At 42.8% G+C, this 25,753-nt stretch overlaps 1 protein-coding gene across 3 annotated transcripts in view; it reads left to right on the forward strand.

Moving 5' to 3' along the window:
• AATF (apoptosis antagonizing transcription factor) overlaps positions 1 to 24,825 on the forward strand; it is a 116,154-nt gene extending 91,329 nt beyond the window's left edge. For 2 of the 3 annotated variants that reach the window (XM_033183804.1, XM_033183806.1), the window contains one exon: positions 24,555 to 24,825. In XM_033183804.1, the coding sequence (XP_033039695.1) occupies positions 24,555 to 24,618 (64 nt within the window). In that variant the 3' untranslated portion in view covers positions 24,619 to 24,825. Of the gene's footprint in view, positions 1 to 7,768; positions 7,850 to 24,554 lie in introns of all 3 variants that reach the window. The other variant, XM_033183805.1, reaches the window with a different exon arrangement.
• The last annotated feature ends 928 nt before the right edge of the window (positions 24,826 to 25,753 follow it).

Here is a 25,753-nt window from a genome sequence, read left to right on the forward strand (position 1 = left end):
ATGTATCCTCATGATATTGCTATTCAGAGATAACCTTTGTAAAATAACAGTTTCTTCTGTATCTATTAATCAGCATTCTATAATGAAGAGCTTCCTCTTCTCCCTCATTTATTTACCATTTATTTATTCATTTATATCAATATGCACTCATGTTTTCGATGAGTTATATTTATTTTGATGTTAAAATTGTCCCAGATAGTGGAAGTGCCTTCAAACTGGCTTGTGTCCTTCAAAGTTGTCTTCAGTCATTCTTTGAGTACTTCCTTACTTTCTGGCACAACAAGATGTTTAATGCTCATCTTAGACTTTCCATCTTCCAGCCCTGAAATCAGTCTTTCTTGAAGGAGCCCTGGTTCTTTTTAGTGGATTGTGGTATTTAGAAACCAGTATCGAGGTACTAGGGGTGCTTCTTGTTAGTGAGTGTTGCTATTTCTAGGCCTGTCAGGAGAGAGAGAAGTGTACGTGTATATACTCGCACATACACAGAAGACAGCCACTTTTAACATCCCACAGTATTTCACTTCAGCTTTTATAAGTTCCCTTTCAGTATGTTCCTGTTTTTCTTTTTTATATTACTGAAATTATATTCGGGAAATATTTTATATACTAAGAGCGTTTTCATGTCATTAAAATAATTAACTTTTTTAAATGACCAAATAATATTGTTATAATATTTATTTAGCCATTCACTAATTGTTGGACATAATGCTTGAGAAGCATTTTTAAACATATTTACCAAGTGAAATTATTGGTCATAATATAGGCACAGGTAGTTTTTGCCAGTTTTATCCCTCAAACTACATATAACCGTTTTATTTGAGAGTATTTTGTTAGCTACCAAATGCCATCAGATTTTCCACCCCTTGTCTGGAAAGTATGAGATCTGCAAATTTTGACAAACACTGTTACTAGTTTTTATTTGGTTTATTCAGTATTTTGAGCACAAAACAGCCTTTGTATAGTTCTGAGTACATTTATATCTGGCCTTGTGACCCCATCTGCTATCCTGTACTTTGCAAGTGAATGTCTAGATATGGCCATGGTTTTTTGTTCATTTCTGGATCCAGCCTGTTTAAAAATTTCAGAGTAAAATGAGTGCATCTTAGATTCCCTGTCAGGATGCCATGAAAAAATTACATCAAGAAGAAAGCAGAACTAGATTTTGAAAATTAAATCAAATCCTTTAAGGTTACATTATTATCCCAGGCATAAAATGAAACCTGATTTAGATATTAGTGGCATCTTTTGATCATAGTACTATAAAATCATTCAGAAATCAACTTTATCCCATTCTTAGTTGGAATTTTACTTGAATCCCTTGAGGGGTACTTAGTTTTTCCAGACTCTTACCAATATTAACTCCTAATTTTTGAAGGTCTACTATTTGCTAGACATAAAAATTATTTGAAAATGACTCTATGAGAATTAATTTGGGTATGGTCTATAAAAAATATAAAACCTGACTACAGAGGCATAAGGAAATGGAAGTTCATCTTTTTGACAGGATAATTCTAGGGATGGTAGGCAATTGTTGGCCATGGCTTTTGCTTCTCAGTGGTGTTAGGACCAACATCTCTTGGTCTTTCCCCCGTGGTCGCAAGATGGCTATTGCAACTTAGGCCATCAAACATGCATTCAAGGCAGGAAGAAGAGGAAAGAGCTGTGCCAGCCATACCTGTTTGTTTTTAGTCAGAAAAGTAAAAGCTTCCCCAGAATTCCCTTCAGTAAACTTTTTATATTTCATTGGCCAGAACTGTGTTACGTTGCCACTCCAGGTAGAGCAGGCAAGGGAGAAGGGGTTAGGAATGTGTTTGCTGGGTGACAGTCCTTGTGACATTTATAAGGAAAAAGGACTAATCCCTTGTGGACTGATTTCTAATTACCAGCATTGTTCTCCTGCTGGTTTAGCTACTTAAGGAATGTGATAATGTTCTTGTAGCTGGAGAACTGAACATTTGTTTTTACCAAAGTGCACACCATTCTCATTGTGTTTCCTAAGGATAGGGAGATGTGTCCATATCAACTGCTCGTGCTTTATGGTTTGAATAGGCTAGATTAACCATGGGTACGGTAAATAGGCACTAACTCTGTCTCCTGGTATCAAAATTTTTAGGGCCAGTAGTTATTGTTAACTTTTAAGTAAGAAGGAAGCAGTAATAGCTTATCCTCCTTTGTTTTTCTTTAGTGGAAAAACGAAAGTGGAAGTAATCTAGTACCGTTCTATTCTGTGTCCCATTTGTACACCACAAATAGGAGGCTTTCATAATTGTTAGAATATCAGTATCACTGCATGCTACTTTTCCTCAAGTAAATAGTTTTGCTTTTCCTAAGTGATACATATGTCACTCTTGGTGTGCTGGGGGCATAGAGAATTTTTTTAAATGATTTTAAGGTAGTGAAGGACTTTATAAGCATGACTACAGGGCCAGAAGCTATAAGGTAAAGTATTAATAGACCTGATTACGTAAAAGTCACATTGAAAAATACATCAGAAACAAAGTTAATAGGTAAATGATGAACTTGAACAAAAAAATTCCAGCAGATGACATATTTTTCTACTATGTAAAGAGTTTTTACAAATCTCTAAGAATATCCCAGTAACAATAATGGACACAGCATGTCAACAAGCAGACTTAAAAATCAAATCAGAAAAATTTCAAGGGCCAAAAACCATAAGCACTTTCAACCTAATTAAAGAAATGCAAATTATTATAATGAGATTTCTTTTTATTATTTTTTTTGAGACAGAGTTTTGCTCTGTCACCCATGCTGGAGTGCCATGGCACTATTTGGGCTCACTGCAACCTCCGCCTCCTGGGTTCAAGTGATTCTCCTGCCTCAGCCTCCCAAGTAGCTGGGACTACATGTGTGTGCCACCATGCATACCCCGCTCCTTTTTCTTGTCCTTATTCAGTTGGAAAATATTAAAAGGATTAGTAATACCCATTGTTGATGGTGGAAGGAAAAATGCACTTTTGCATACTGTTGTTGGAAATGTAATTGGCAAAATCTTTTGGGAGGACTATTTGACATTGTGTTTCCAACTTTTTTTTTTTTTTGAGATGGAGTCTTGCTCTGTTGCCCAGGCAAGAGTGCAGTGGTGCAATCTCAGCTCACTGCAGTCTCCGCCTCCTGGGTTCAGCAGTTCTCTTGCCTCAGCCTCCCATTGGTCAGGCTGGTCTCTAACTCCTGACCTCAGGTGATTTACCTGCCTCAGCCTCCCAAATTGCTGGGATTACTGGCGTGAGCTACCATGCCTGGCCCTGTTTCTGATTTTTGAATGTTTCTGTTAACACAGAAAAATCTACTTGTAGGAGATAGCCATTAATAGTTGCCAAATACATTTGTGTCAAGGATCTTTATTGCAGTATTGTCTATAGAAAAATAAAAAATCCAAATGACCCAATCTAGATAATCACGGTAAAATCATTCAATGAATTTATTACTTTTTTTTTTCTTAATAGAGACAGGGTCTCACTGTATTTTCCCGGGCAGGAATGCAGTGGTGCAATCATAGCTCCCTGCAACCTCCAGTTCCTGGGCTCAAGGGATCCTCCCACCTTAGCCTCTTGAGTAGCTGTGACTAACAGGTGCACACCACCACACTCCACTAATTTTAATTGTGGTAAAATACATGAAACAAAATGTTCTGCCCTTTTGATTTCTTGTTCCCAGAGGCACCTGCTCTTGTGGTTCTTAGCTTACCGGCATCTGGAAGTAGAAGCCCTCTTGTTTTCCTTAGTTGCTCATTGGTTCCAGTTTATCCTTCCACACGTGCCTAAATTGGATTAATCCTCAGTGGTTTTGGTGGGGGTGGTGTGTCCAGTTGCATATCCTTGAATTCCCCCCATATCCCTTTTCCAGTTTGGACTCAGTACATTTGCCCTTGGTTGACTTAAATTGAAACTGGAACGTAGCTCATTAAGGGAGAGAGAGAGATCTTTAACATAGGATATTATCCTGTTAGTGTATCCTGGTGGAGAAAGAAATGTTACCTTTGAAAGGATAGTGGCATCTTCATTTTGTTCTCCTGTTGTGTGGTCTGAGTAGTGTTACCTATTTAGTTAATTTCTGCTGATACAAATTCTTTTCTCACGCTAGGAATTTTTCTCTTCAAGTGCTCTTTTTTTTTTTTTTTTTTTTTTTAACTTAAAATGTAAAGTGGCCAAGTTGTGTCCCTGTGTTACCAAATTTCCCTTTGGGGCATTTCCTTCTAGGTAGATGCTGGATATTGATTTAATGACTTTGGATCTCCTTTGTTAGTGGAAATCTCATGCAATCCCTGATAGTTTCTATGTGCTGGTCTAGTAGATCTTTACTCTTCTCCATTATGAGGTTTACAGGTGGTTTGTATTGCATGCCTGATGAGCATTCCCAATATTGAGAGAAAACAAAATAAAGCCAAATTTGTCCGTGTATTATGTGTTTGCCTGCAAGGGAGGTGGTTACCATGAGCCTAAAAATGATCCCTGGCTTTGTTAAACCCCTGATGCTCTTGACATGGGGAAGCTTAGCTCCCAGGACAGCGTCATCTTTTTTTTTTTTTTTTTTTTTTTGAGACAGAGTCTCGCTCTGTCACCCAGACAGTGGCATAATCTCGGCTCACTGCAGCCTCCACCTCCTGGGTTCAAGTGATTCTCCTGCCTCAGCCTCCCGAGTAGCTGGGACTACAGACACGCGCCACCATGCCTGGCTAATTTTTATATTTTTAGTAGAGATGGGGTTTCACCATGTTGGCTAGGATGGTCTGGATCTCTTGACCTCGTGATCTACCTGCCTCGGCCTCCCAAAGTCCTGGGATTACAGGCGTTAGCCACCACACCTGGCCTACAGCGTCATCTTTAAGAGGCAGAGGATCGCTTGTTTCTGTAGAGCCAGAGCTATTGGTGGCCTAAGGAGAAGAAAAGGCTTGACATCTCATTGGTAGAGAATCCTCTCAGCATATCATCACCAGCAAAAGCAGGTCAGTACTTTACTTGCATGATTTGCAGGGCTGTTGTTTACTTGTCTATTGAAGTTATTCTAAGCTCATCAAGGACCTTTTAGAAACAGTGCTTACATTGGGTAATATGGAATCCCACCCGCCCCATGCCATTAGACCAGAGGGAGTATGATGTGACCATTAAACATGCTATATGCACATATCAAAGTATCACCTGCACCCCATAAATATGTACACATATTATCTATCAATACAGAGAAAGAAAAGCCAGTATTGGATACCGATATGGTTACTGATATGGTTTGGATTGGTGTCCGTGCCAAATCTCATGTTGAAATGTCATCACCAGTGTTGGAGGTGGGGCCTGGTGGGAGGTGACTGGATCATGGGGGTGGATTTCTCATCAGTGTTTTAGCACCATTCCCCTGGTGCTGTTCTCATAACAGTGGGTTCTTGAGAGATCTGGTTGTTTAGCCATGTGTGGCTTCTCCCCTGTCCCCACTCTCTCTCTTGCTCCCGCTCTGGCCATGTGAGGCGTCTGCTCCCCCTTCACCTTCTGCCGTGATTGTAAGCTTCCAGAGGCCTCATCAGAAGCTGGACAGATGCCTGCTGCCACACTTCTTGTACAACCTGCACAACTGTGAGCCAATTAAACCTCCTGTCTTAATAAATTACCCAGCCTCAAGTATTTCTTTACTGCACCGCAAGAATGGCCTAATACACATGCATTCCAAAAATGAAAATAAAATAAAATAAATGCAGATGATCTGTCACTATAGTTCTAACAAAGTGAAGAATTTGGGGTTATGGAAATAAGCATCTGCTTTTTGCCTGTGTTTCTGACAGACCCTCTGAGGCAGACTAAGTTAATTGTCATTTGTTCTGTGGATATAAGTCAGTAAAATGCTAGTGTGACAAGAGAAACAAATACTGACTGAGACACCTGAGACAGGAAGAGATGTGTTCCTCAGAACTGGCCACTGACTCAGATTTGGGAAGGGGCATCCATGTGAACCTGCTCTGTTGGCATGGGCTTTGGCTGTCAGGATGGAAAGGGTCTGGTGACAGCAGTCAGCTTGATGCATGTCAAAGAAAATAGGTGTTTGCCTTGCATTAAATGCTGCTTCAAGGAGAGGTTATTAGATAGATTTGACTCTGGTACTGTTAAAAGTGTAGGTATTGAATTTTTCTAAGTAGATTTCCCCCCTTATTCCAAAAATGGTAGCAAGATTAATATTTTGTAGGTACTCCATTCCTTTGCACATAACTTAAATAAATTCTCAATATGTACAGCAAGGGTTTCAATTTTAGCTCCCTATTCTGTCCCCCAAAATAAAAAACCACCTTTCCCACTCCTTTTATAAAGCTGCTGGCATTGAAAAAGAGCAAGGAGAGGATCCTTTAATGATAAGTACTGAGCACCAAATACATTATTGTTTTACATCTGGAGTTTTAGAAAAGAAATGTACAAATGTAATCCAGCCTTGTAAAGTGCTTTGTCAACATCATTGCCACGTTGTTCTTGAGATGCCTTGGTCTAATAGGATTTGTACAGGCAATTTATCTTCGGCTTGCCATTTTTGTGTATGGGTCTGCACCCTAAATATGGGCATACTCTACCACTCTACTGATGATATTCTTTTCCCCCATTTGGTAACCCAGAGGTTAGTTAAACCATTTCTTGCTCCCCGCTACCTATATTTAATAGGAATATGCACTGAATCATGGTGAGATATTCTGGTATAGCTTGCTCAGCATTTGAGAACACATCAGTTAATAACCCCTGAAATACCCTCCATAGAGCATTTTCTGTTGGTTAAAAACTTGCAAGCAAGAATGGTTAAAGTGCAGATGTTTTCTCTGAGGCTTCTTATCTCCTAAAAAGACACAGGTTATTCTGACAGGTGAGACAAGCCGGGGCAAATATGCAACATTGATCTAATCAGCAGGAACAAGAGCAATGTTTTAACTGGGGCTGCCTTTTACCAGCGTCATTAAAGCCTCCCATTACTCTTTTATTAGAGGTTCCCTCTCTTCCTTATCAGATTACAGAATGAACATAACTCATGGCAGTGATTTGATCTCTTGTTAAAGAGGATTACAACTTTGCATTAACTCGGATTGACACAGTTTATAATTCGCTTGTTGATTCTCAGGCGGGCAGCACCACACGTTTGACCCCCCAGCAGTGCTGAGGGGAAAGGACCCCCATATATCATCATTAAAGATGGCGTCCAGCACAGAGATAGGGGCACAGGGCCTTCTTCCTCCAGTGATGTCAGAAAGGACAAAGGAAACACTCTCAAGTTCAAACCGAAGGCTTGGGCCAGACTGGGTTGGAAGAAAAACACTGCTGTTGTTTCTTCGATTTTTCCTGATTTGCTACTATTCAGTCTCTTATTCTAGAGAATTTGCATTGTCAAAATGAAGCCTTGGCTCCAAGCAGGAGGTAGAGTGATAAAAGCACATCTTCTAGAAAGAGATTTGTAGATGCTGAACAGATAAATCCTTCCTCAAAATGGGCCTTTTTGACTATAGTTCTCATTTCTGCACTTATATTCTCAGCGCTTCTTCAAAGGATTGTAAATCCTCTTTTTTCTCTAAAGGGATATTTCACATTCTTTAAAGTATGTGTAAATGTTTCTCTTAAGGACTTGTTTTTAAATTTTTATTATTATTGGCTTTCTAAATATATTGCAATATCTTATAGATATTGTATTAATCACAACTAAGTAACTTGCAAGTTACTTGCAAGCGGGTAAGCAATAGCGAAGTTTTTCACCTTAGTTTAGTTAGTCATAACCATGTTATTAATGTTTCCCACAGTGATCACCAAGCCAGCAGTCGATTGCTAAGATACCATGTCTGTTTCTAAGTGCAGTTGTACTTCGCTCTGATTTATCCACTGTAAGTCTGTCCCCTGTGTCTGATGGGCAATGAAATAACAGAGAATAATCATATCATATTTCACTTACTGAGAGTTTACTATATGCCATTGCACCAAGCCCTTCACATACATTTTCATTTGTTCTTTATAAAAAAAAAAAGAAGTGATTGATGTTATCTGCATTTTGTAAGAATACTAAGGCATAGGACAATTTAACTTGCCCAAGTTGAGCAGCAAGTAAGTAGTGGAACAGGTATGTGCATCTAAGAGTGCGGTCCCCAACCCCCACTGCTATTGCCAAGAAATTAACAAACTTTTAGAAATATGTGGGAATAATGTGCCAAAGGGAAGGCCCCCCACCCCCACCCCTAGCTGCTCTTTCAAAAACTTCTTTGGGGGGAAAATCTTTACACTAAAATGCTTCCCCCCCTTTTCTTTATAGGAGAGATACTTTCTATATAGGAAGGTTTTGCCTGTCAGTCATTCATATGTTAGTGTGAATCACTGGATTCCCAAACCTGGTTTTATATTATCTCATTCTGGTTACAAAGACCTTAGACCTCATAATTAGCTTTGAATCCTGATCCAGTATATTTAGTCAGTTTATGCTTATAATTCTGTTCTCTGCCACAGTCAGGCACCTATCACCTACTTTTCTTAGAGACAGTATCTTTTTCCCATATAATAAAAATAGCGCATGCTTATGGAAGACAATTTGAAAAATATAGAAAGGACAAAGAAAAATGTGTCATTCTGCTATTGAGGGTAGAACATTATTAATTCTTTCATATGTTTTCTTACAGAATTTTTTGTGTATGTATTTTATACAGATATATACATATGTGTTTGAATCTTTTTTCAGATTAACTTATAAGCATTTTAATGCCTTAAGTATTTTTAAAAGCATTTTAATAACCTTATAATCTGTTACGGAATATTTATTATTGTCGGACATTTAGGTTGTTTGTAATTGCCTTTCTTTTCAAGTAGTGCTGCACTGAACATATATATACAGAAATCTGTGTTCTAGGTTTTACTGTGTCTTTAGAATAGATTTCTGGGTCAAATATCTCAACTTGCTAATGACTCTTGATGAGTTTTAAGTTTTACTAAGTTACATGACTCCTTTCTTTCCAGCTGAGGCTTATGTCATTTTATCTTTGCGAAGAGGAAGAACTATCTTTTTTCTTTTTTCTTTTTTTTTTTTGAGACGGAGTCTCGCCCGGTCGCCTAGGCTGAAGTGCAGTGGTGCAATCTCGGCTCACTGCAACCTCCACCTCCTGGGTTCAAGTGATTCTCCTGCCTCAGCCTCCCAAGTAGATGGGACTACAGGCATGTGCTATTACACTCGCCTAATTTTGTATTTTTAGTACAGACAGGGTTTTGCCATGTTGGCCAGGCTGGTCTCGAACAGCTGACCTCAGGTGATCTGCCCACCTTGGCCTCCCAGAGTGCTGGGATTACAGGCATGAGCCACCACACCCAGCTGGGAGAGCTATCTTTTAAAAAATATTTTCTGTTTAGATATAAAAGTTACCTACTGTTTTTAAGTTCATAACAAATGACACCTTATTGAGGACATGTAATGTGGTAGGCAGTGGGCTATAATCTATGTTTATTTTCTCATTTAATAGTAAATTTAAAGAGTATTAATCATTTATTTATATCATTTGTTCTGTTTTTATCCTTTGCCCATTTTCTTTTTGAGTTTTGACTTTTCTTTATGAATTTTCTTCCTGTATGAATTCTCTGTATTATGGCTATATTTATGGTTGTATAAAATTACCTGGATTTTGTAGATTTTTCGCATTTTGCTTACCTGTCAATATTAATGATTTTTATTGGTCACATAGAAGTTTTACTTTTTAACCTAATTAAATATATAAGAACCTTTTTGTGGGGGGTGTTTTTCATTGTTTTATGATTAGGCAATCTCTCCAGTATCCCAGAGCAATTATTCACCTAAATTTTATTTAATTTCATCTGTTTTTTTCTTTTAATCTACTTGGAACATTAATATATTGTTCAATGATCTTCACTTTTTATTTCTACGGCCTCTTTTTTTGAGTCCAGGTTTTTTCTTTTGTTTTTTTTTTTTTTTTTAAACAAAAGACAAGGTTTTACTCTGTTGCCCAGGCTGGAGTGCAATAGCACAATTATAACCCACTGCAGCCTCGAACTCCTGCACTCCAGTGATTCTCCTGCTGCAGCTTCCCAAGTAGCTGGGGCTACAGGCACACACTACCATACCCAGCCTTTTTTTTTTTCCTGTAGAGACGGGGTCTTACTATGTTGCCCCAGCTGGTCTTGAACTCCTGGATTCAACAAGTCCTCCCACCTTGGCCTCCCAAAGTGCTAGGATTACAGACATGAGCCATTGCACCTGGCCTTTTATTTTTTATTTTATTTTATTTTATTTTTTGAGATGGAGTTTCGCTCTGTCGCCCAGGCTGGAGTGCAGTGGTGCAATCTCAGCTCACTGCAAGTTCCGCCTCCTGGGTTCATGCCATTCTCCTGCCTCATCCTCCCAAGTAGCTGGGACTACAGGCGCCCGCCACCACACCCAGCTAATTTTTTGTATTTTTAGTAGACGGGGTTTCACTGTGTTAGCCAGGATGGTCTGGATCTCCTGACCTTGTGATCTGCCCACCTCCGCCTCCAAAAGTGCTGGGATTACAGGCGTAAGTAAGCCACTGTGCCTGGTCAATTTTTTTTTTTTTTTTAATTCCCACATAGACTATTACACTAACAGCCTATTACCCAATAGTCTCTATTCTCATCAGTTCTCTGTTTCATTGCCAGATTCACCTTCCTCAAATATCACTTAGAGCATGTTACTCTTTGCCTCTAGAATAAAACCCATACTCTCAAGCCATCGATGACTTGTTGCCTTGCTACCTTTCTCTCCCTATCGCCTATTTCACCCCGTGTGCTGTCCAGAGCAGACACCTGCAGTCTCTGGGACACACTCCCTATTCTGCATGTCTGTTCATTCTACTCACAGCCTGCAGCATCTCCCAGCCCTGTCTCACTGTTGTTTCCTGTTGAAATATTCGTCATAAGGTCACCAGCCTTTCTAGGGAGACTTCAGATTCTCCACCCCCACCGAGCAGGTGGCCTTTTCTTCTTAGAACCCATTCTGTTCCTCCCTAACAGTTATACTGTTAACTGTATAACATTTCACAGACGCACTTATTGGGGTTTTTTTTCTTGCTAAGAATGTTAACTTAAAAGTCAAAGAAGTATGCCTATGTTTACTGTAATCTTGTATTTGGTATTATCAAGATGTATATATTTGGAATAATTTAATTTCAATTGTAGCTGCCTTATATAGCATTTTGTAGCATTTTAGTATTTGCAGAACACTTCATTTAAGGTTTTTTTCCAGTTATTGATGGCCTTCTCTGAGCTCGGCAACTGACTTAATATTCCTGAGCACCTTATGCCCTCGCTCATATGCGGTGCCACCCTGGGAAGCCTTCTTTATGGGCCATGGTTTCTTTCTTTTACATAGTGAAAATAGTCCTCTTGTTCACTGGATTCTTGAGAATAAAATGTTCTTTTTAATTTTTTAATTTCTGAGAAGGACTATTTTAAATGTAACCCCTACTAGATAATTATTTAAATAAACAAAATTTGTGTTTTCACATCTGTGTATGACGCCACTGTCCCTGAGCATGCAGTATAGACATACCCATTTCTGTGCAAACCCCCAAAAGAGTTGGGTAGAGGCTTCCTGTCTGAGATGCTTTTAAAAGCCTCCAGCTTATACGTTTGTTTACAATTTGCTGTTTACAAGATTATTTTTGCAACTTTCCTATAAGATGAAGATGAGTTTCTTGCCTCTTTTGTTGAAATATCTCCAAATCATCTCACTTCTTTAATATATTTTGTTGGCCGGGCGCGGTGGCTCACGCCTGTAATCCCAGCACTTCGGGAGGCTGAGGCGGGTGGATCACGAGGTTAGGAGATCAAGACTATCCTGGCTAACACGGTGAAACCCCATCTCTACTAAAAGTACAAAAAATTAGCCGGGCGTGGTGGCGAGCGCCTGTAGTCCCAGCTCCTCGGGAGGCTGAGGCAGGAGAATGGCATGAACCCGGGAGCAAAAAAAAAACAGAAACAAAATATACTTTCCTCTGCTTCCATGTCACTTTGTATAGATTTATATTATATATAGCATCTACCACCAGGTTGCTTCCTAATTATTCATAGGTTAGGTCTCCATGCTAAAATACTGCACTGCTTGAGGGCCAGCTTCTTATTTTGTTCTTAGCTCATGACCATGTTGGAAAAGACCCAGAATGAAAGGTTCTGCTCTGGGACTTATGATTCTCAACCCTTTGCTTAGAGGGTTTTTGAGGTCATTTTTACTTAGATTGAACCTTGGAAAAAGCTCTCTCAAGAACACTCTTACATTTCCATCACTTCTGAGAGTATAGACCCTAAACTTGATATATACTGTAGGTTTTCTCCTGCTATATACTATATACTATAGGTTTTCTGTGCTATTTAAACCAGATTTGGTTCTGATGGCCTTCCTATAAATTATTACAAGCCGAGTGTCACCTATCAGGAATTCTTGGGTCCAGAGGAATTTCATATTTCAGATTTTTTTGGATTTGGAAATACTTGTATTATCCCCGTTCAGCATGCCTAATCTGAAAATCTGAAATCTGAAGTGTTCCAGTGAGCATTTTCTTACAGCATAATTGGTGTCGGTGCTCAGAAAGGTTTAGATTTTGGAGCATTTCAGATTTCAGATACTTGGATTAGGGATACTCACCATGCAGTTACTATAGAGCATGAAGAACACCAGTAGGACTCTGCGGTGATTTATAGCTTTAGGTCAGTTTTCTGGACTCTGCTTTCAGTATTTTTCTTTAAGAAGAAAACAGTTCTGGAATGGATTCTGTAAGTGCATTAACAAAGCATAAAGGCCTAGCTGCTTTGTTATCTTTAGTGTTTGTATTAAGTGTCAAGCTAAGAAGGGATATTTAGATTGAGGACCTTGCCTTATTAGACTTGGAGTTCGAGTTGCTGGCAGCACCTGGTCATGGGACGCTCTCACCAGCCACCCTCCAAAGGGAGGCCTTGAATGAGCCATAACCACACCCTATGCTTTCCCACTGTCTCTCTGGGGAGCACAACACTTTATAAACATTAATTCTTTGACCCCCTGGGCACCTCTACTTACAAGGTAAATAAGACTGAAGGCCTTTCTTCTACAATATAGATGAGGAGACATCAGCCCAGAGAGGGAAATTACTTGATGAGAGACAGGCGAGCAGGTGTGGGCCCCAGGGTGTTTGGAGTCTCAGTGGCTGACCTGCGGCAGCGCTGGTGGCTGCCAACACCCAGGAGACACAGTCCTGTTCCATTCCCCTTTCTGCTTCTCAGAGGGTAGTGGGGGTTGGGCCTTTTGTCTCTTGTATGGAATGTGAAATGCTGCAAAGACGAGCAATTGTTCTTCAGTGCTTTGTGCTCCCCTATAAGAAAGAAGAAATCAATACACATTTTCTCATACACACACTTGGCAGCACTCTGCCTCCTCTTCCACAGCTCGGTCCTACAGGGGGAAGCACAACTATGCAGCCAGACACACTCTTCGGCGTCCAGGGGAAGAAATGCAAACTGCTCACTTTGCACTTAGCAGTCAGGGTTTTTAGAGCCAATCGTATAACTGGCTGAGGTAATCAAACTGCTGACTTCAGGGACTAGCTGGTGAAACTGGAGTGAGAGAGATGCCCTGTTGCAGACCCCCTGTTGCAGGCCTGCTCAGTGCTGCTGGGGAAAGCTCACCTGGCAGGTGTCTAGGACAGATGCTCCTTTTGCTGAATTTCTGATTTTCAGAGGCAGGGAGAAAGTTCTTTGAAAGATACTATGAAAAACCAAAAAATATGGACAGATTGAGAGCAGGCTTTTTTTTTTTTTTTTAAATCAATTAATAGGTGTATAGTCCAAACAATAGCCCCATCTCAGACTGGATTTTATTTTTTCATCAGAATATGTGGTATTGATAATCTGTAATTTTGTCTTACAGCTCACTGCCATTAAACAGTTGTGTGGGATGTGAATAAAAAAGAATTTACTACCATTATTACTTGGGTGTCAGAAGAGCCTTGCAAGGCAGATGAGTTCAGGGGGAGGGCGGGGGAGTGGGGGCTTGGGCTGTGGGGTCCTTCCCGAGGAGGAGACCATTAGATCATTAGAGAGTGTGTGGGATCACCAGGGGAGGGTGTCAAGAGAAGAGAGGAAGCTGAGAGCAGAACCTGGGAGAAGGAAAGCGGAGGAGAGCCAGGAGAACACATGCTCCTTGAACGCTGTCGGGGAGGCTTCCGGGCAGGGCAGTTGGCCAGCAGCTGGAAGGGTTTGCTCCTGAGGCCCCAGCGGTTCCTCTGTGTCCCCTGACTCGCATCGCAGAGCTGGCACTTTGCGTTTGCTCACTCAGTAGTTGCTTCTTGTGCATTTTGATCGGTACCAGATTTCTAAGCAAAAGAAATCCTCCAACTTATTACCAGAAGTAATAGCAGAGTGCCGTTGCCGAAACTCTGTGGGTTGACATTGAATACCCTCACTAATTCCTGCGTGTTGAAGTTAAGCTAGAGCTGAGCGACGCATCCTGTGTCCCCCGACACGTGCACACACACACACACACACACACACACACACATACACCCTGCACACCCTGGGTTGTTGGGCAGCATCCTGATACGGATACAAATGTAACTGGAATGTCAGTCTCACCTTCTGTGCGGTTGGGGGAAGTGATTCACGTCTAAGCAGTGAAGCATCCCCTGGCTTTTAACAGGAGCTGTTAGAGGGGCTGCTGTTTGAACAAGGAGCTTCATCTTCCTGAAGCCAGCAGTCACAAAACCGTAAACACAACACCGGCCAACTCTATTGCGGGGACCGTGGTGGCTTGACGTTAATATTAAACATCTCCAGCAAAGCAGAGAGCTCTGCAGCCCAGGTCCGGAATAAAAATAAATAAAAATAAAGAGAAACCCTGCTAAAAGCAGTGTGATGATTTGTCGTCTTTCCTTTGTGAGGCCATTTGTCTTCTCTCACATCAAATCTGTTATAAAACAGTCAAACTGTGAAAGTGGAAATCATCCTGGGAATATGGAATATTAATGCGCAGAAGGAGCAGCGCCCCTTTTGTCTAAAGAGTGGCTCCTCCCCCACCCCCCCTTTTTTTGCAAGTCCACTAAGGTAAATTATTTTTCTTTAAAATAATGTGGAAGATTTGAAGCTAGTAGTAGGGATGGTGGAAGTTTCAAGTGTTTTTCTTCCTTTGTTAAAGTGCAGGGGATTTGTAACTGGCTTGAGTAATTTAGAAGGAAGCACAAGTGAAAAGAAAACCTGTCCACATGCAGTCCCCTTCTCGCCCCCATCCCTCTCTCCTCTCCTCCCTGTTCCCCAGCCTCTCAGTTCCTTTGTTTGGGGCCTGAACCTGCTTCTTGGAACATTTATAAATCTTGAGTCTGTCTGATCTTTAGGGGACAGGCCAGAGGCCATGTGTCACCATATGTAATTTAGAGCTGTAGAGCTAAAAGCTTTTGCAGAGGTTTGAAGGACCTAGTTCTGACCTGACCAAAAGAACGAATTGAAACAGACCTTCTAGAGTCTCCTTCAAGCACTGGGGAGGATGGTGATGAGAGCAGACACCGCGTAATTTATGGGCTCCCCTGATTATGGTAGTGGGGTCCACTTAGAAATGAGTCGTGTATTGCCACCTTGTGGCAGATACGGGTAGCTGCGGTTTTTGGAAACTTGCAAAGAGTTCAGCTAGTGTCGGATTGGACATGATTTGCCTTGTATCTAGATTTAGGTAATTAGTGATAGATAAGGGGTCTCTCTGAGTCATTCTTATTTTGCTAAGTTGATCCTGTTAAGAAATAAGTCTTAGCTGAAAGAAGGCTGCTTTCTTTCCCCTTTACCTCCTTTCTTTGCTTTGTGGTTTTTTTAGGGGGTTTTTGTTGTTCAGTTTTGGTTTGTTTTTTGGAATGGAATTATGATGAGATTTCAGGAGAGAAGCCTGTGATCCTCTGGTTGTTGGGGGATGTTAAGAGGAGAGTCAGGGAGGGTAAATACCGACTTTTTGGCCGTATTCAGAAATCCTGTTTTCTACTATAGTGATTTTTGTGTCATTCTGACTAAATACTAACTCCTTATAAGCACTATGTCTTTTTACTTGGATTACTTTCCCAGCAATCCAGCCTTCTTGGGGAGCTAAGTTTTTGTTTTGTTTTGTTTTGTTTGAGATGGAGTCTCACTCTTTTGCCCAGACTGGAGTACAATGGCACAATCTTGGCTCACTGCAGCCTCCACCTCCCAGGTTCAAGTGATTCTCCTGCCTCAGCCTCCCAGGTACCTGGGATTACAGGCATGCACCACCATACCTGGCTATTTTTTGTATTTTTAGTAGAGATGAGGTTTCTTCATGTTGGCCATGCTGGTCTCGAACCCCTGACCTCAGGTAATCCGCCCGCCTTGGTCTCCCAAAGTGCTGGGATTACAGGTATGAGCCACTACGCCCAGCCTTGAGGAGCTAAGTTCTAATGCATGTCGCCTGTGTCTGAGCCAGTTCTCATGACATACACAGGGCTGCCCCTACCACACAGCCCCAAAGAGCACAGGGCAATTGCCTGCCATTCGGATCAATATGTTTCTCCTTTTAGGTCATAGAGACACTTCTCAAATATCTTTCTCTCACTTGTAAAGTCACTGATACAGAGTAGGATGGATTTGGGTCGGGGAAAGCAAAGGAATGATGAAAGGAGGCTACCATTTTGTCCCTGGTGTTGGTTGGGAGCAACTGTAATGCATGCATACAGGCCCTCAGCATGTTGCTCTGACTCATTCCGTTTCTCATGATCATAGATGACGATGCCATTTATGCAATAGGGACTTCGCTTAGTGCTGTAAAAACAGTATGTTTAAGGAAGATACTGTCACCACATTACTGATGAGGAAGCTAAGATTCAGGGGGGCTAAGTAATTTACATAACGTCCTAGACCCAGTAAGGACCTGAGCCAGAGTCAGTACCAGCTCTGACAGCACCTTCCAGCCCCTCTGCACTTGTGATGCCATGCTCTATACCATATAAAAGCATTCGCCTTGTTCTATTTAACTGTTCAAGATTTCTATTAAGCTGGCTTCTCTAAGTATATAAGAAAAGAAAGCTGCTGTCCTCTGGTCTGTAGACATTTTTAAGAGGAAAATGGAGGAGTGAGTAGCCTTTGCCCTTTGGCCTACGTCGGTTTCTGGCAATCAGAATGGAGGCACATGTTTTGTTGGAGAAGGTTCCCTTTGTTTGGTGCCATTAGCACGTGCCAAGTGATAATTGGCAAGACATCTTTTTCCGCAGACATTTGGGAGGCCCTGGGCGTACCAGTAGATAGAACAGAAGCGAGTGGAGGCCTTGGGAAAACAGAGAGAAGTATGTGTTCAGAGTGCAGGAGAGACAGAGTCCTGCTCCACCTGCTTTGGGCTCATGAGGGCTGCAGGTTCCGAGGACCTTGCTTTTGGAGCTTTGGCAAACGGAGGGCTCATAGGAGTGCAGTCAGGATGCCAAGCAGACTTGGTCACAGGAGGAATGGAGGGAACTGAGGCCACTGAACCTGGAAAAGAACAGATTTAGTTAGAGGAAGACATCGAATAGTTAAAGTGCTGCCACAGGGAATAGTAGTCAGCCTTACTTCTCTCCTGGCTTTAGAGGGACAAGAGCCCATGACTGTGAGTCCCAGAATGACAGAATTGGGTTCAGCAGGAGGAAGAATGTTTGTGTGTCTCCCCAGATGGAGTGATTTGTCTGAGACACACTTAACCTACCCGATCTAGCTTCCGCTGTGCCTTTCATGTCTTTGTAAACCTCCACAAAATCTAACAAAGTTCAAATAAGCATTCAAATATTTTTAATTAATTGATTATACCTTTAGTATGATAGGTTTTGAGGCCAGGAATCATATACATCTAGTACATGTTTAGGCTTCCACCACACTAAGCAAATTGTTTTCAAACAAAAACATGAAAAAAGGCAGCATCAATACATCACCAGTAATTTTAAAAGCACACATCTGTCATCGGCGATCGCGCTGGTCAGTGCAGAGCAGGCGTGCATGTGAATCTCTGGGATGACTGACCATATCTGGGCGGACTCTACTTGTAGGGTTTCAAATCGGATCCAGAGCCTGCTAGCTGTGAGCACTGCTGTGATTGGAACCCTTTGTCCAACTTGCTTGTGGTGTGCTTTCTTCTTTTCCCTTGATTCTGCAATGTATGTATGGGGTAGAAGCAAATGCTATAGCACTTTTGTGTGCAGTGTGGGAGAGGTAGAGGATTAGAAAGGAAGGAAGGGTTGCGACATTCTGGGATGTGTCTTATATATTTAGGGAGACCTCCCACCCCTAAGAAGCAACAAATGAATAATTTTTAATTAGTCAAAGGCAAATTATGTGTATCACTTTATGTATTTATTTTTAATAGAGACAGGGTCTCACTGTGTTGCTCAGGCTGGTCTCAAACTCCTGGGCTCAAGCGATCTTCCCACCTCAACCTCCCAAAGTGCTGGGATTACATGAGCCACCATACCTGGCCTATGAGTCACTTTTAATCTGGAAAGCAGCAATATTGTCTCCACCAGCTCCTTTGGAAGACTGGCATGTAATAGTTTCTCAGAGACCATGATGCGCTTTGGGAGGCTGTACAGGCTTTTTCAGGGAGCGGTGGAATGGCTGTGTTCTCTCCGCTGTCCACCTGTCTTTGACCACAAGAGTGGGCAGGTACAGCTCAGGGTTGTCTTGGAGGCCTGGGGGTTCCAGGGCTAGTGTAGGAGGAGTGGGATTTTCGGTAGAGTGGATGGTACAATTCCTTCAGAATCCCCAGTGCTGCAAGCTACTGACCTAGCAAATTGAAAGCCCCACACAGATCATTTGCAGGTTTAATATGCTCCTCTGTACTGTTTGCCCAAATGACATCGTGAAAGACAGTGATCTGTGTTGTAGTGGGGTGAGTGCACATGTGGAACTGAAGAGAACATATTTGGATCCACACATCCAGCAAGGGGCTGCATTCTCGTACACATACACCCCCATTTCACTTAGAGCTTTTAAAATCTTACCTGCCACTCAAGTAATTGCAGTTCACAGCTAGCTACAATGTGCATACTTTAAGTCTCTTCAGAAGAATCACCTAATAAGCCGAATCCTAAGAGACACACACACACACACCACACACACACACACACATACGCACATTCTGTCTTTATGGAAAATGGCTGCTAATCCATGATCATTTTTTTTCTAGAAACAGGTTTTATGATAATATAGTAAAAATATTAAATTAGAAAATGCCTCACTAAGGGTTATAAAACCTTACTACACTAGAGATAGGTAATTATCCCCTCTACAGCCTAAATGACAGTTTAAAAGAAATAAAAATGTTAGTGCTCATTACTTGCTTTTGTAGGTTGCAATAAAGGGTAAGTTAAATTTTAATTCAAGGAAGAGCCCCTGCTATCGACCTTCTACCTCGGGTCCAAGTCCGGTTAATTACTCCGTAGGCCGCTCTCCTGCGTGATACCAGCATGAACACGTTGTCTGCAGTGGGCACTCCCACTGACCGTGAGTGCGTGTATGCTCAGGGGTGGGGGGACTACAGATCAGTGATTCGCGTCTTGATTCTTAATGTGATGGGCAGCAGGAATTATGTATTTTTTTTAAAAAGTTCATTATGCATAGCCTTAAGGGAACCTCAGGTATGAAACTGTACACTTAGCCTGGAGAATCCAGTGGAACAAGGTTAACCTGGAGGATTGATAGTTTAGTTTCTCCGCGTGGCTGAATCCCAGTTAGGAAGATGCAGCCGGGGGAAGATGTTCATGCAGTACAAGGCGGTCTGGCCCTTGGTCCCATGGTACCTTTTTATAGCCTTGTCTTTACTTGCAGTTTTTCCTGGGTTGGGGTAAGGACTACGGACGTGTTTTGTTTCTTTTCAGATGTCTTTGCCTCTCCCTAAGCACCTAGACACCTGCCTAGGTTTGAGGGAAGAAGAGCTCTGTGCACCCTGCGGCTCAGTCTTCACACTGGGGTGTGCAGAGACTTTCCAAGGGGAAGGTAGACACAGATAGTCAAGGAGTCAGTCTCCAGACCTACGTTCTTTCCTAAAGCTGTCTGCCCCAGAGCAGACCTGTGCTGGAGGGCCAGGTTCTCCTTTTACCCTCGTCCTTCTCCGGCCTCGAAAAGCCTCCCTCGAGCCCATCCTTAAAGTAACATGGACCTCGGACTGCCACGGGAAAACCTCCAGGGCCCCAGACACAAGGACAGCTGGAAGTATGGGTATAGAAATTGAGAAAGGAAACGCTTAAGGACTAGATGACAAGCCCTGTGCAGGCCGGGTGGTTTCCAGTTCTTCACTTCCAGCAGAATCACAGGAGAACACGAGTTGAATTGAGTTGTCAGTTGGTTGATCGTTAGGACTAATGTTCGGTGACAAGTCACTGTGCGATTTTTTGTGTGTGCCATATAATTCGCAAAGAGCAAAAAGAATCGCGTGGCATTGCTATCCCAGAACTCTGTCATTCCTGTCTGCTTGTTTATATGACAACGTTTCTCAGTGCTTGTGTCTACAAAAAAAAAAAAAAAAAAAAAAAATGGAGTAGAATTGATGCTGAACCCTCCTTCATTCTGGTAATAAATAATATTCCTCCATGATCCATGAACAAATGGAGGGAAAAGCCTCATCCATATCATTAAGGGATGCATTTCCAATAACCTTTTACACATGCATGAGTGCTAAATTTTCACTAAAATTAGAATATATTGTATCATGTTATTATATATTGATTGTATCCTAATAATCCAGAGGAACATTTTTTAACTACTTAGAGCCTTATAATGTCAAACAATTAAAATATTTTCATTTCAATTTTTTGCATTTTAAAAATTTCAAAAGTGTTTTTATTTACAGACTAATGTGGCCAAGAAGTATAAGGGTGATTGATAAAAGACATTCAAGCATGAAACCATTAGGACAAAACTCTGTAGGGGAAAAGTCAGATGGAAATAAAATTTAAAAAGAAAAAGGTGCTATAAAATGTCCAAGTTAAAGAGTTTATATGTGGCTCATGCCTATAATCCCAGCACTTTGGGAGGCCAAGGCGGGTGGATCATGAGGTCAAGAGATCGAGACCATCCTGGCCAATATGGCAAAACTCCATCTCTACTAAAAATACAAAAATTAGCTGGGCGTGGTGGCGGGTGCCTGTAGTCCCAGCTACTCAGGAGGCTGAGGCAGGAGAATCGATTGAACCTGGGAGGCGGAGCTTGCAGTGAGCCGAGATCGCGCCTCTGCACTCCAGCCTGGCGACAGAGTGAGACTCCATCTCAAAAAAAAAAAAAAGAGTTTCTGTGTTACTTGGCTGGACGCGGTGGCTCATACCTGTAATCTTAGCATTTTGGGAGGCCGAGGCAGGTGGATCACCTGAGGTCTGGAGTTCGAGACCAGCCTGTCCAACATGGTGAAACCCTGTCTCTACTAAAAATGCAAAAATTAGCTGGGCGTGGTGGCGGGTGCCTGTAATTCCAGCTACTTGGGAGGCTGAGAAAGGAGAATGGCTTGAACCTGGGAGGTGAAGGTTGCAGTGAGCCAAGATCGAGCTACTGCACTCCAGCCTGTGTGCCAGGAGTGAGACTCCATCTCAAAAAAAAAAAAAATTTATGTGTTACTTGAAAGAACCATGGGTATCAAATCATTATGGCACATAGGTTCCATTGCAGGCATTACAAAAGTTAATATTCACAACATCCTGGTCATATATTTTGTAACTATTTAAACTTACGATGAAAAACGTTATAAAAATGTGCAACCCTTCCTTCTCCAACCTAGCAAAGAGGCAGGAAGGGCTGTGCTTCCCTGCACCGCCCGGCTGCTCAGGGCAGGAGCCAAAGCCAGGACCTGGAAAGAGGAAGGACTGAGGCCAAGCTGGACCGCTGGAATCTGCAGCAGGGGTGGGGTGGGGCGGGGGAGGGGAATCTTCATCCCCATGGTGCTTCTGGGCCCCAGGGAGGGTCTGCTTTGTGTGTCTCAGAGAAGGGAGTGGAAGAGTCAGCCAGGAGGTTGTCGCTCTGTGCTTCAGGAGCGACGGTGAGATCTGACCTAGTGGAAGCCTGGAGAGCTGTGACGTTTGAGATGCTTTGAAGGTAAAAACAGTCACCAGTTGGTGGTAGTGGGTGAGGAAGGTGTAAAAGTTGAAATTACTTGGGGACTTTTAGATTGAAATAATCCCCTATTCATATTCTCTGTCTCTGAAAATGTTTTAAGAACCCAGACCACTCAGCTTCCCAAGTTGCTTGCCATGAACAGCTGCATATGTTTGTCAGCTTTGCCCACCTGAGTGTGAAATGATGTTCTATGAAAACATGGGTTTCAGCATTTCACTCTCTGCTCCTGACACATGAACCCTGCTGCGGACAGTAACTGCTGCCTTCGGCCCAGGCGTTGCACTTATATTGCGTGCAGAGTGGAAGCATTTGCTCAGTGGTAATGATGGGGTCTGGTGCAGGCAAGCACGGCGAGGCTAGAAAGGGTATGATTGTGAAGAGCTAAATAGCCTCGCGCCTCTGCATTTCCTACTCATCAGATGTTGTCGTCTTAAAGTCACACTGTCCTTTTGTTACGGCAACTCTCCCTTTCACGCCATTTAATTTTTTGTGTGGAAACAGCTAGAGAGACTTGTCTTTACTGGCGAATAGGCAGGCCATCATGGTGTGATGAAGTGGAGCCTGCGCCGGGCACTGCAGTATCCGTGTGGCGGAACTGGTGATTTGGAAGCCATTTGTTTGCATTTGGTCTGGGGCTGCCTTCCACCTTGGCAGGCCTCGTCTGGGCTTATTGAGGCTAGTCACATGGATGTGTGTAACAGAAGAGCAGAAGAGACAGGTGGAGCCCAAGGGGGAAGCTGTGTCCTTTGTCTGTGGCCTAGGGGTCTGCTGGGTAGTTCAGGGTGAAGGCACCAGCACATTCTTGGGATAAAATTCCTGTAATAAAATTGGAGGCCTGTTGTTCTCTGGCCTGCACTTTCACTGCCTGTCCATCCCGTGGTCCCCAACATAAGGCTAGCTTACATTTGTGGCTTCTGTACTCTATTCCTTTTGTTGGATTTCCTAATTGTAGTACCTCTATCCTTATCCATAACTATAGTAGGGTGACTACAAAAAAAGACGAATAGGTTTTTGTGTTAAAGCCTTGCTGTTTGAGGCCGGGCGCGGTGGCTCAAGCCTGTAATCCCAGCACTTTGGGAGGCCGAGACGGGCGGATCACGAGGTCAGGAGATCGAGACCATCCTGGCTAACACGGTGAAACCCCGTCTCTACTAAAAATACAAAAACTAGCCGGGCGAGGTGGCGGGCGCCTGTAGTCCCAGCTACTCGGGAGGCTGAGGCAGGAGAATGGCGGGAACCCGGGAGGCGGAGCTTGCAGTGAGCTGAGATCCGGCCACTGCGCTCCAGCCTGGGCGACAGAGCGAGACTCCGTCTCAAAAAAAAAAAAAAAAAAAAAAAAAGCCTTGCTGTTTGAAAGGTGGGGTTTTTTGGTTTTGTTTTTAAGGTCAGATGTGCCGATGCTGACCCTCAGATAATGAGAGCACTTTTAAAAGCTTGTTTTCCTAACAAGATGGCAGGCTATAATTTGAGTTCGATCTTGAGAATATCCGAGCAGGTGTAGATTTCTTCTGGGGCTCCTGGCCCATGACCTCAGCCCTGTGTGCGCCCGCCCCGCCTCCAGGAGGGCTACTGGCTGGGCCTTTTGCAGAGCGTGGACATGGATGGCTGCCTCTGCGGCCACATGCTACATGCCCGCCTCCCTGATGGCAGGGACGTCCTCACGCGGGTCTTACCTGCTTGGAACCTCATGGATCCCTCATGTCTCTGCAGGGAGGATCTGCTCTGTATCCACAGGGGAAAGTGTTCTGGAGCTTCTGTCTCGATGACAGGAAAGACCCCTGCCCCACCCAAACTCCTTTTAGGTTTTCCAGGACTTGACAAATGGCTTTGGCCAGACGTTTGTGTGTATGTTGCATTTAAAAGAGTTTGAAAGTGGTCATTTAATTTTCTTTTTAGGGGCCCAAGACCCTGGCATGTTACTGTTTTAATGTCAAAACCCAACTTCAGAAATAAATTAGCCAATCATATTATTTATTAGACTGAGAATAGAGACAGGGCAGCTGGGGAGTGTGGAAGAAGCTTGGTTCTCCGCCTGAACTACTGCACAGATGATAGTAATTGGAATCTTGTTGCTGGCTCATTTTCATTGTTTTTCAAGTACTGCCAAGTCCAAGAAAATATATGAAAACTAAATTATATCCCCCTATATCCCATGTCTGATTGAATCCCCCTCATCGGGTGGCGGTCTCCTACATCCTATTAAAATATTCAATCTTGTTTTCTTACTTGAAGAGGCTGTCTGCAAAGGGCAGACTTACAGAACACTCATTCCCTGGAGGCGGGTGTCCAGCCGCACTGGACCATTTACATATTTTACTGTTTGATTGGGTTTCTTCCTTCTGTTGTATTTGTGAATAAGAGCTGTGGGATGCATTTTTAATTACATGGCTGTGTTTTCAACAGAAGAAACTGAGTGGGGTATTTTCCAACTTCTGCATTCCTTTTTAATCTTGACTAGTGAACCAGTGTGTTAACCAGTTTGCCGTGTTTGTCTTTTAGGACAGAACTGTACCGCTCTCTTTTTGGCCAGCTCCACCCTCCCGATGAAGGCCATGGGGATTGACATCGCCCAGCTCCGACACCCAGCAGGCGCCTTGGCTGGTGCGGCTGCTGGTCCAGATGGAGGAAGCCAGTGACTTTATGGGACTGAGTTAGTAGGGAAGCCCCTGGGAAGGTGCTGTGTTCCGAACCTGTGCCTAATACATGCAAGGGCGCTGTCCCGCCCAACCCCGCCTTTAAACTCCACAAATAAAGAGCACTGTTACTGCCACCACCACTTGTGATTTCTTAAGAGGCTGAGTCAGTCTGCTTTGGCGCTCCAGCGGGTGACACATTTCTTGGGCTTTCTTTTTTTTCTAGTCCAGTGGCCTCCTCATACATTGTCAGACTTGACGTTTCCTTGACCCACTCACCCTGGCGGACATGCAGATTGTTTGTGTAGTGTGGCTGTTGTGGGGAATGAATGTGGAGGTTCAGGTGTCCCTTCAACACAGTCATGTCCGTTGATCTGTAGATATACCGAGAAATGGGATTGCTTGATCATAGGGTAGTTGACTTTTTAGTTTTTTTTAGTAACTCCATACAGTTTTCTGTAATGGCTGTACCAGTCCGCGTTCCCCCCAGCAGCGTGCCAGGGCTCCCTTTTCCACACCTTGGTGCCAGGGCTCCCTTTTCTGTGCCTTTACCAACATTTATTATCTTTCATCTTTTTTATAAAAAAAGTTTGTATTGCCATGTAATAGTTGTATACATTTTAGGGGTTCATCTTTTTGATAGTAGCCATTATAACAGGTCTGAGGTGATGTCTCGTTGTGGTTTTTCTTTTCTTTTCTTTTTTTTTTTTTTTTTTTTTTGAGACTGAGTCTCGTTCTGTCTCCCAGGCTGCGGTGCAGTGGCGCGATCTCGGCTCACTACAACCTCCACCTCCCGGGTTCAAGCGATTCTCCTGCCTCAGCCTCCTGAGTAGCTGGGGTTACAGGTGCCCACCACCACGCCCAGCTAATTTTTGTATTTTTAGTAGAGATGGGGTTTCACCATATTGGCCAGGCTGGTCTCGAACTGCTGACCTTGTAATCTGCCTGCCTCGGCCTCCCAAAGTGCTGGGATTACAGGCGTGAGCCACCATGCCTGGCCTCTTTGTGGTTTTTCTATGCATTTCCCTAATGATTAGTGAGGCTGATAATTTTGTAATAAGCCTG

Source organism: Trachypithecus francoisi, unplaced genomic scaffold (assembly GCF_009764315.1).
Source record: "Trachypithecus francoisi isolate TF-2019V2 unplaced genomic scaffold, Tfra_2.0 Lachesis_group20, whole genome shotgun sequence".
In the NCBI taxonomy this organism is placed as follows: Eukaryota; Metazoa; Chordata; class Mammalia; order Primates; family Cercopithecidae; genus Trachypithecus; species Trachypithecus francoisi.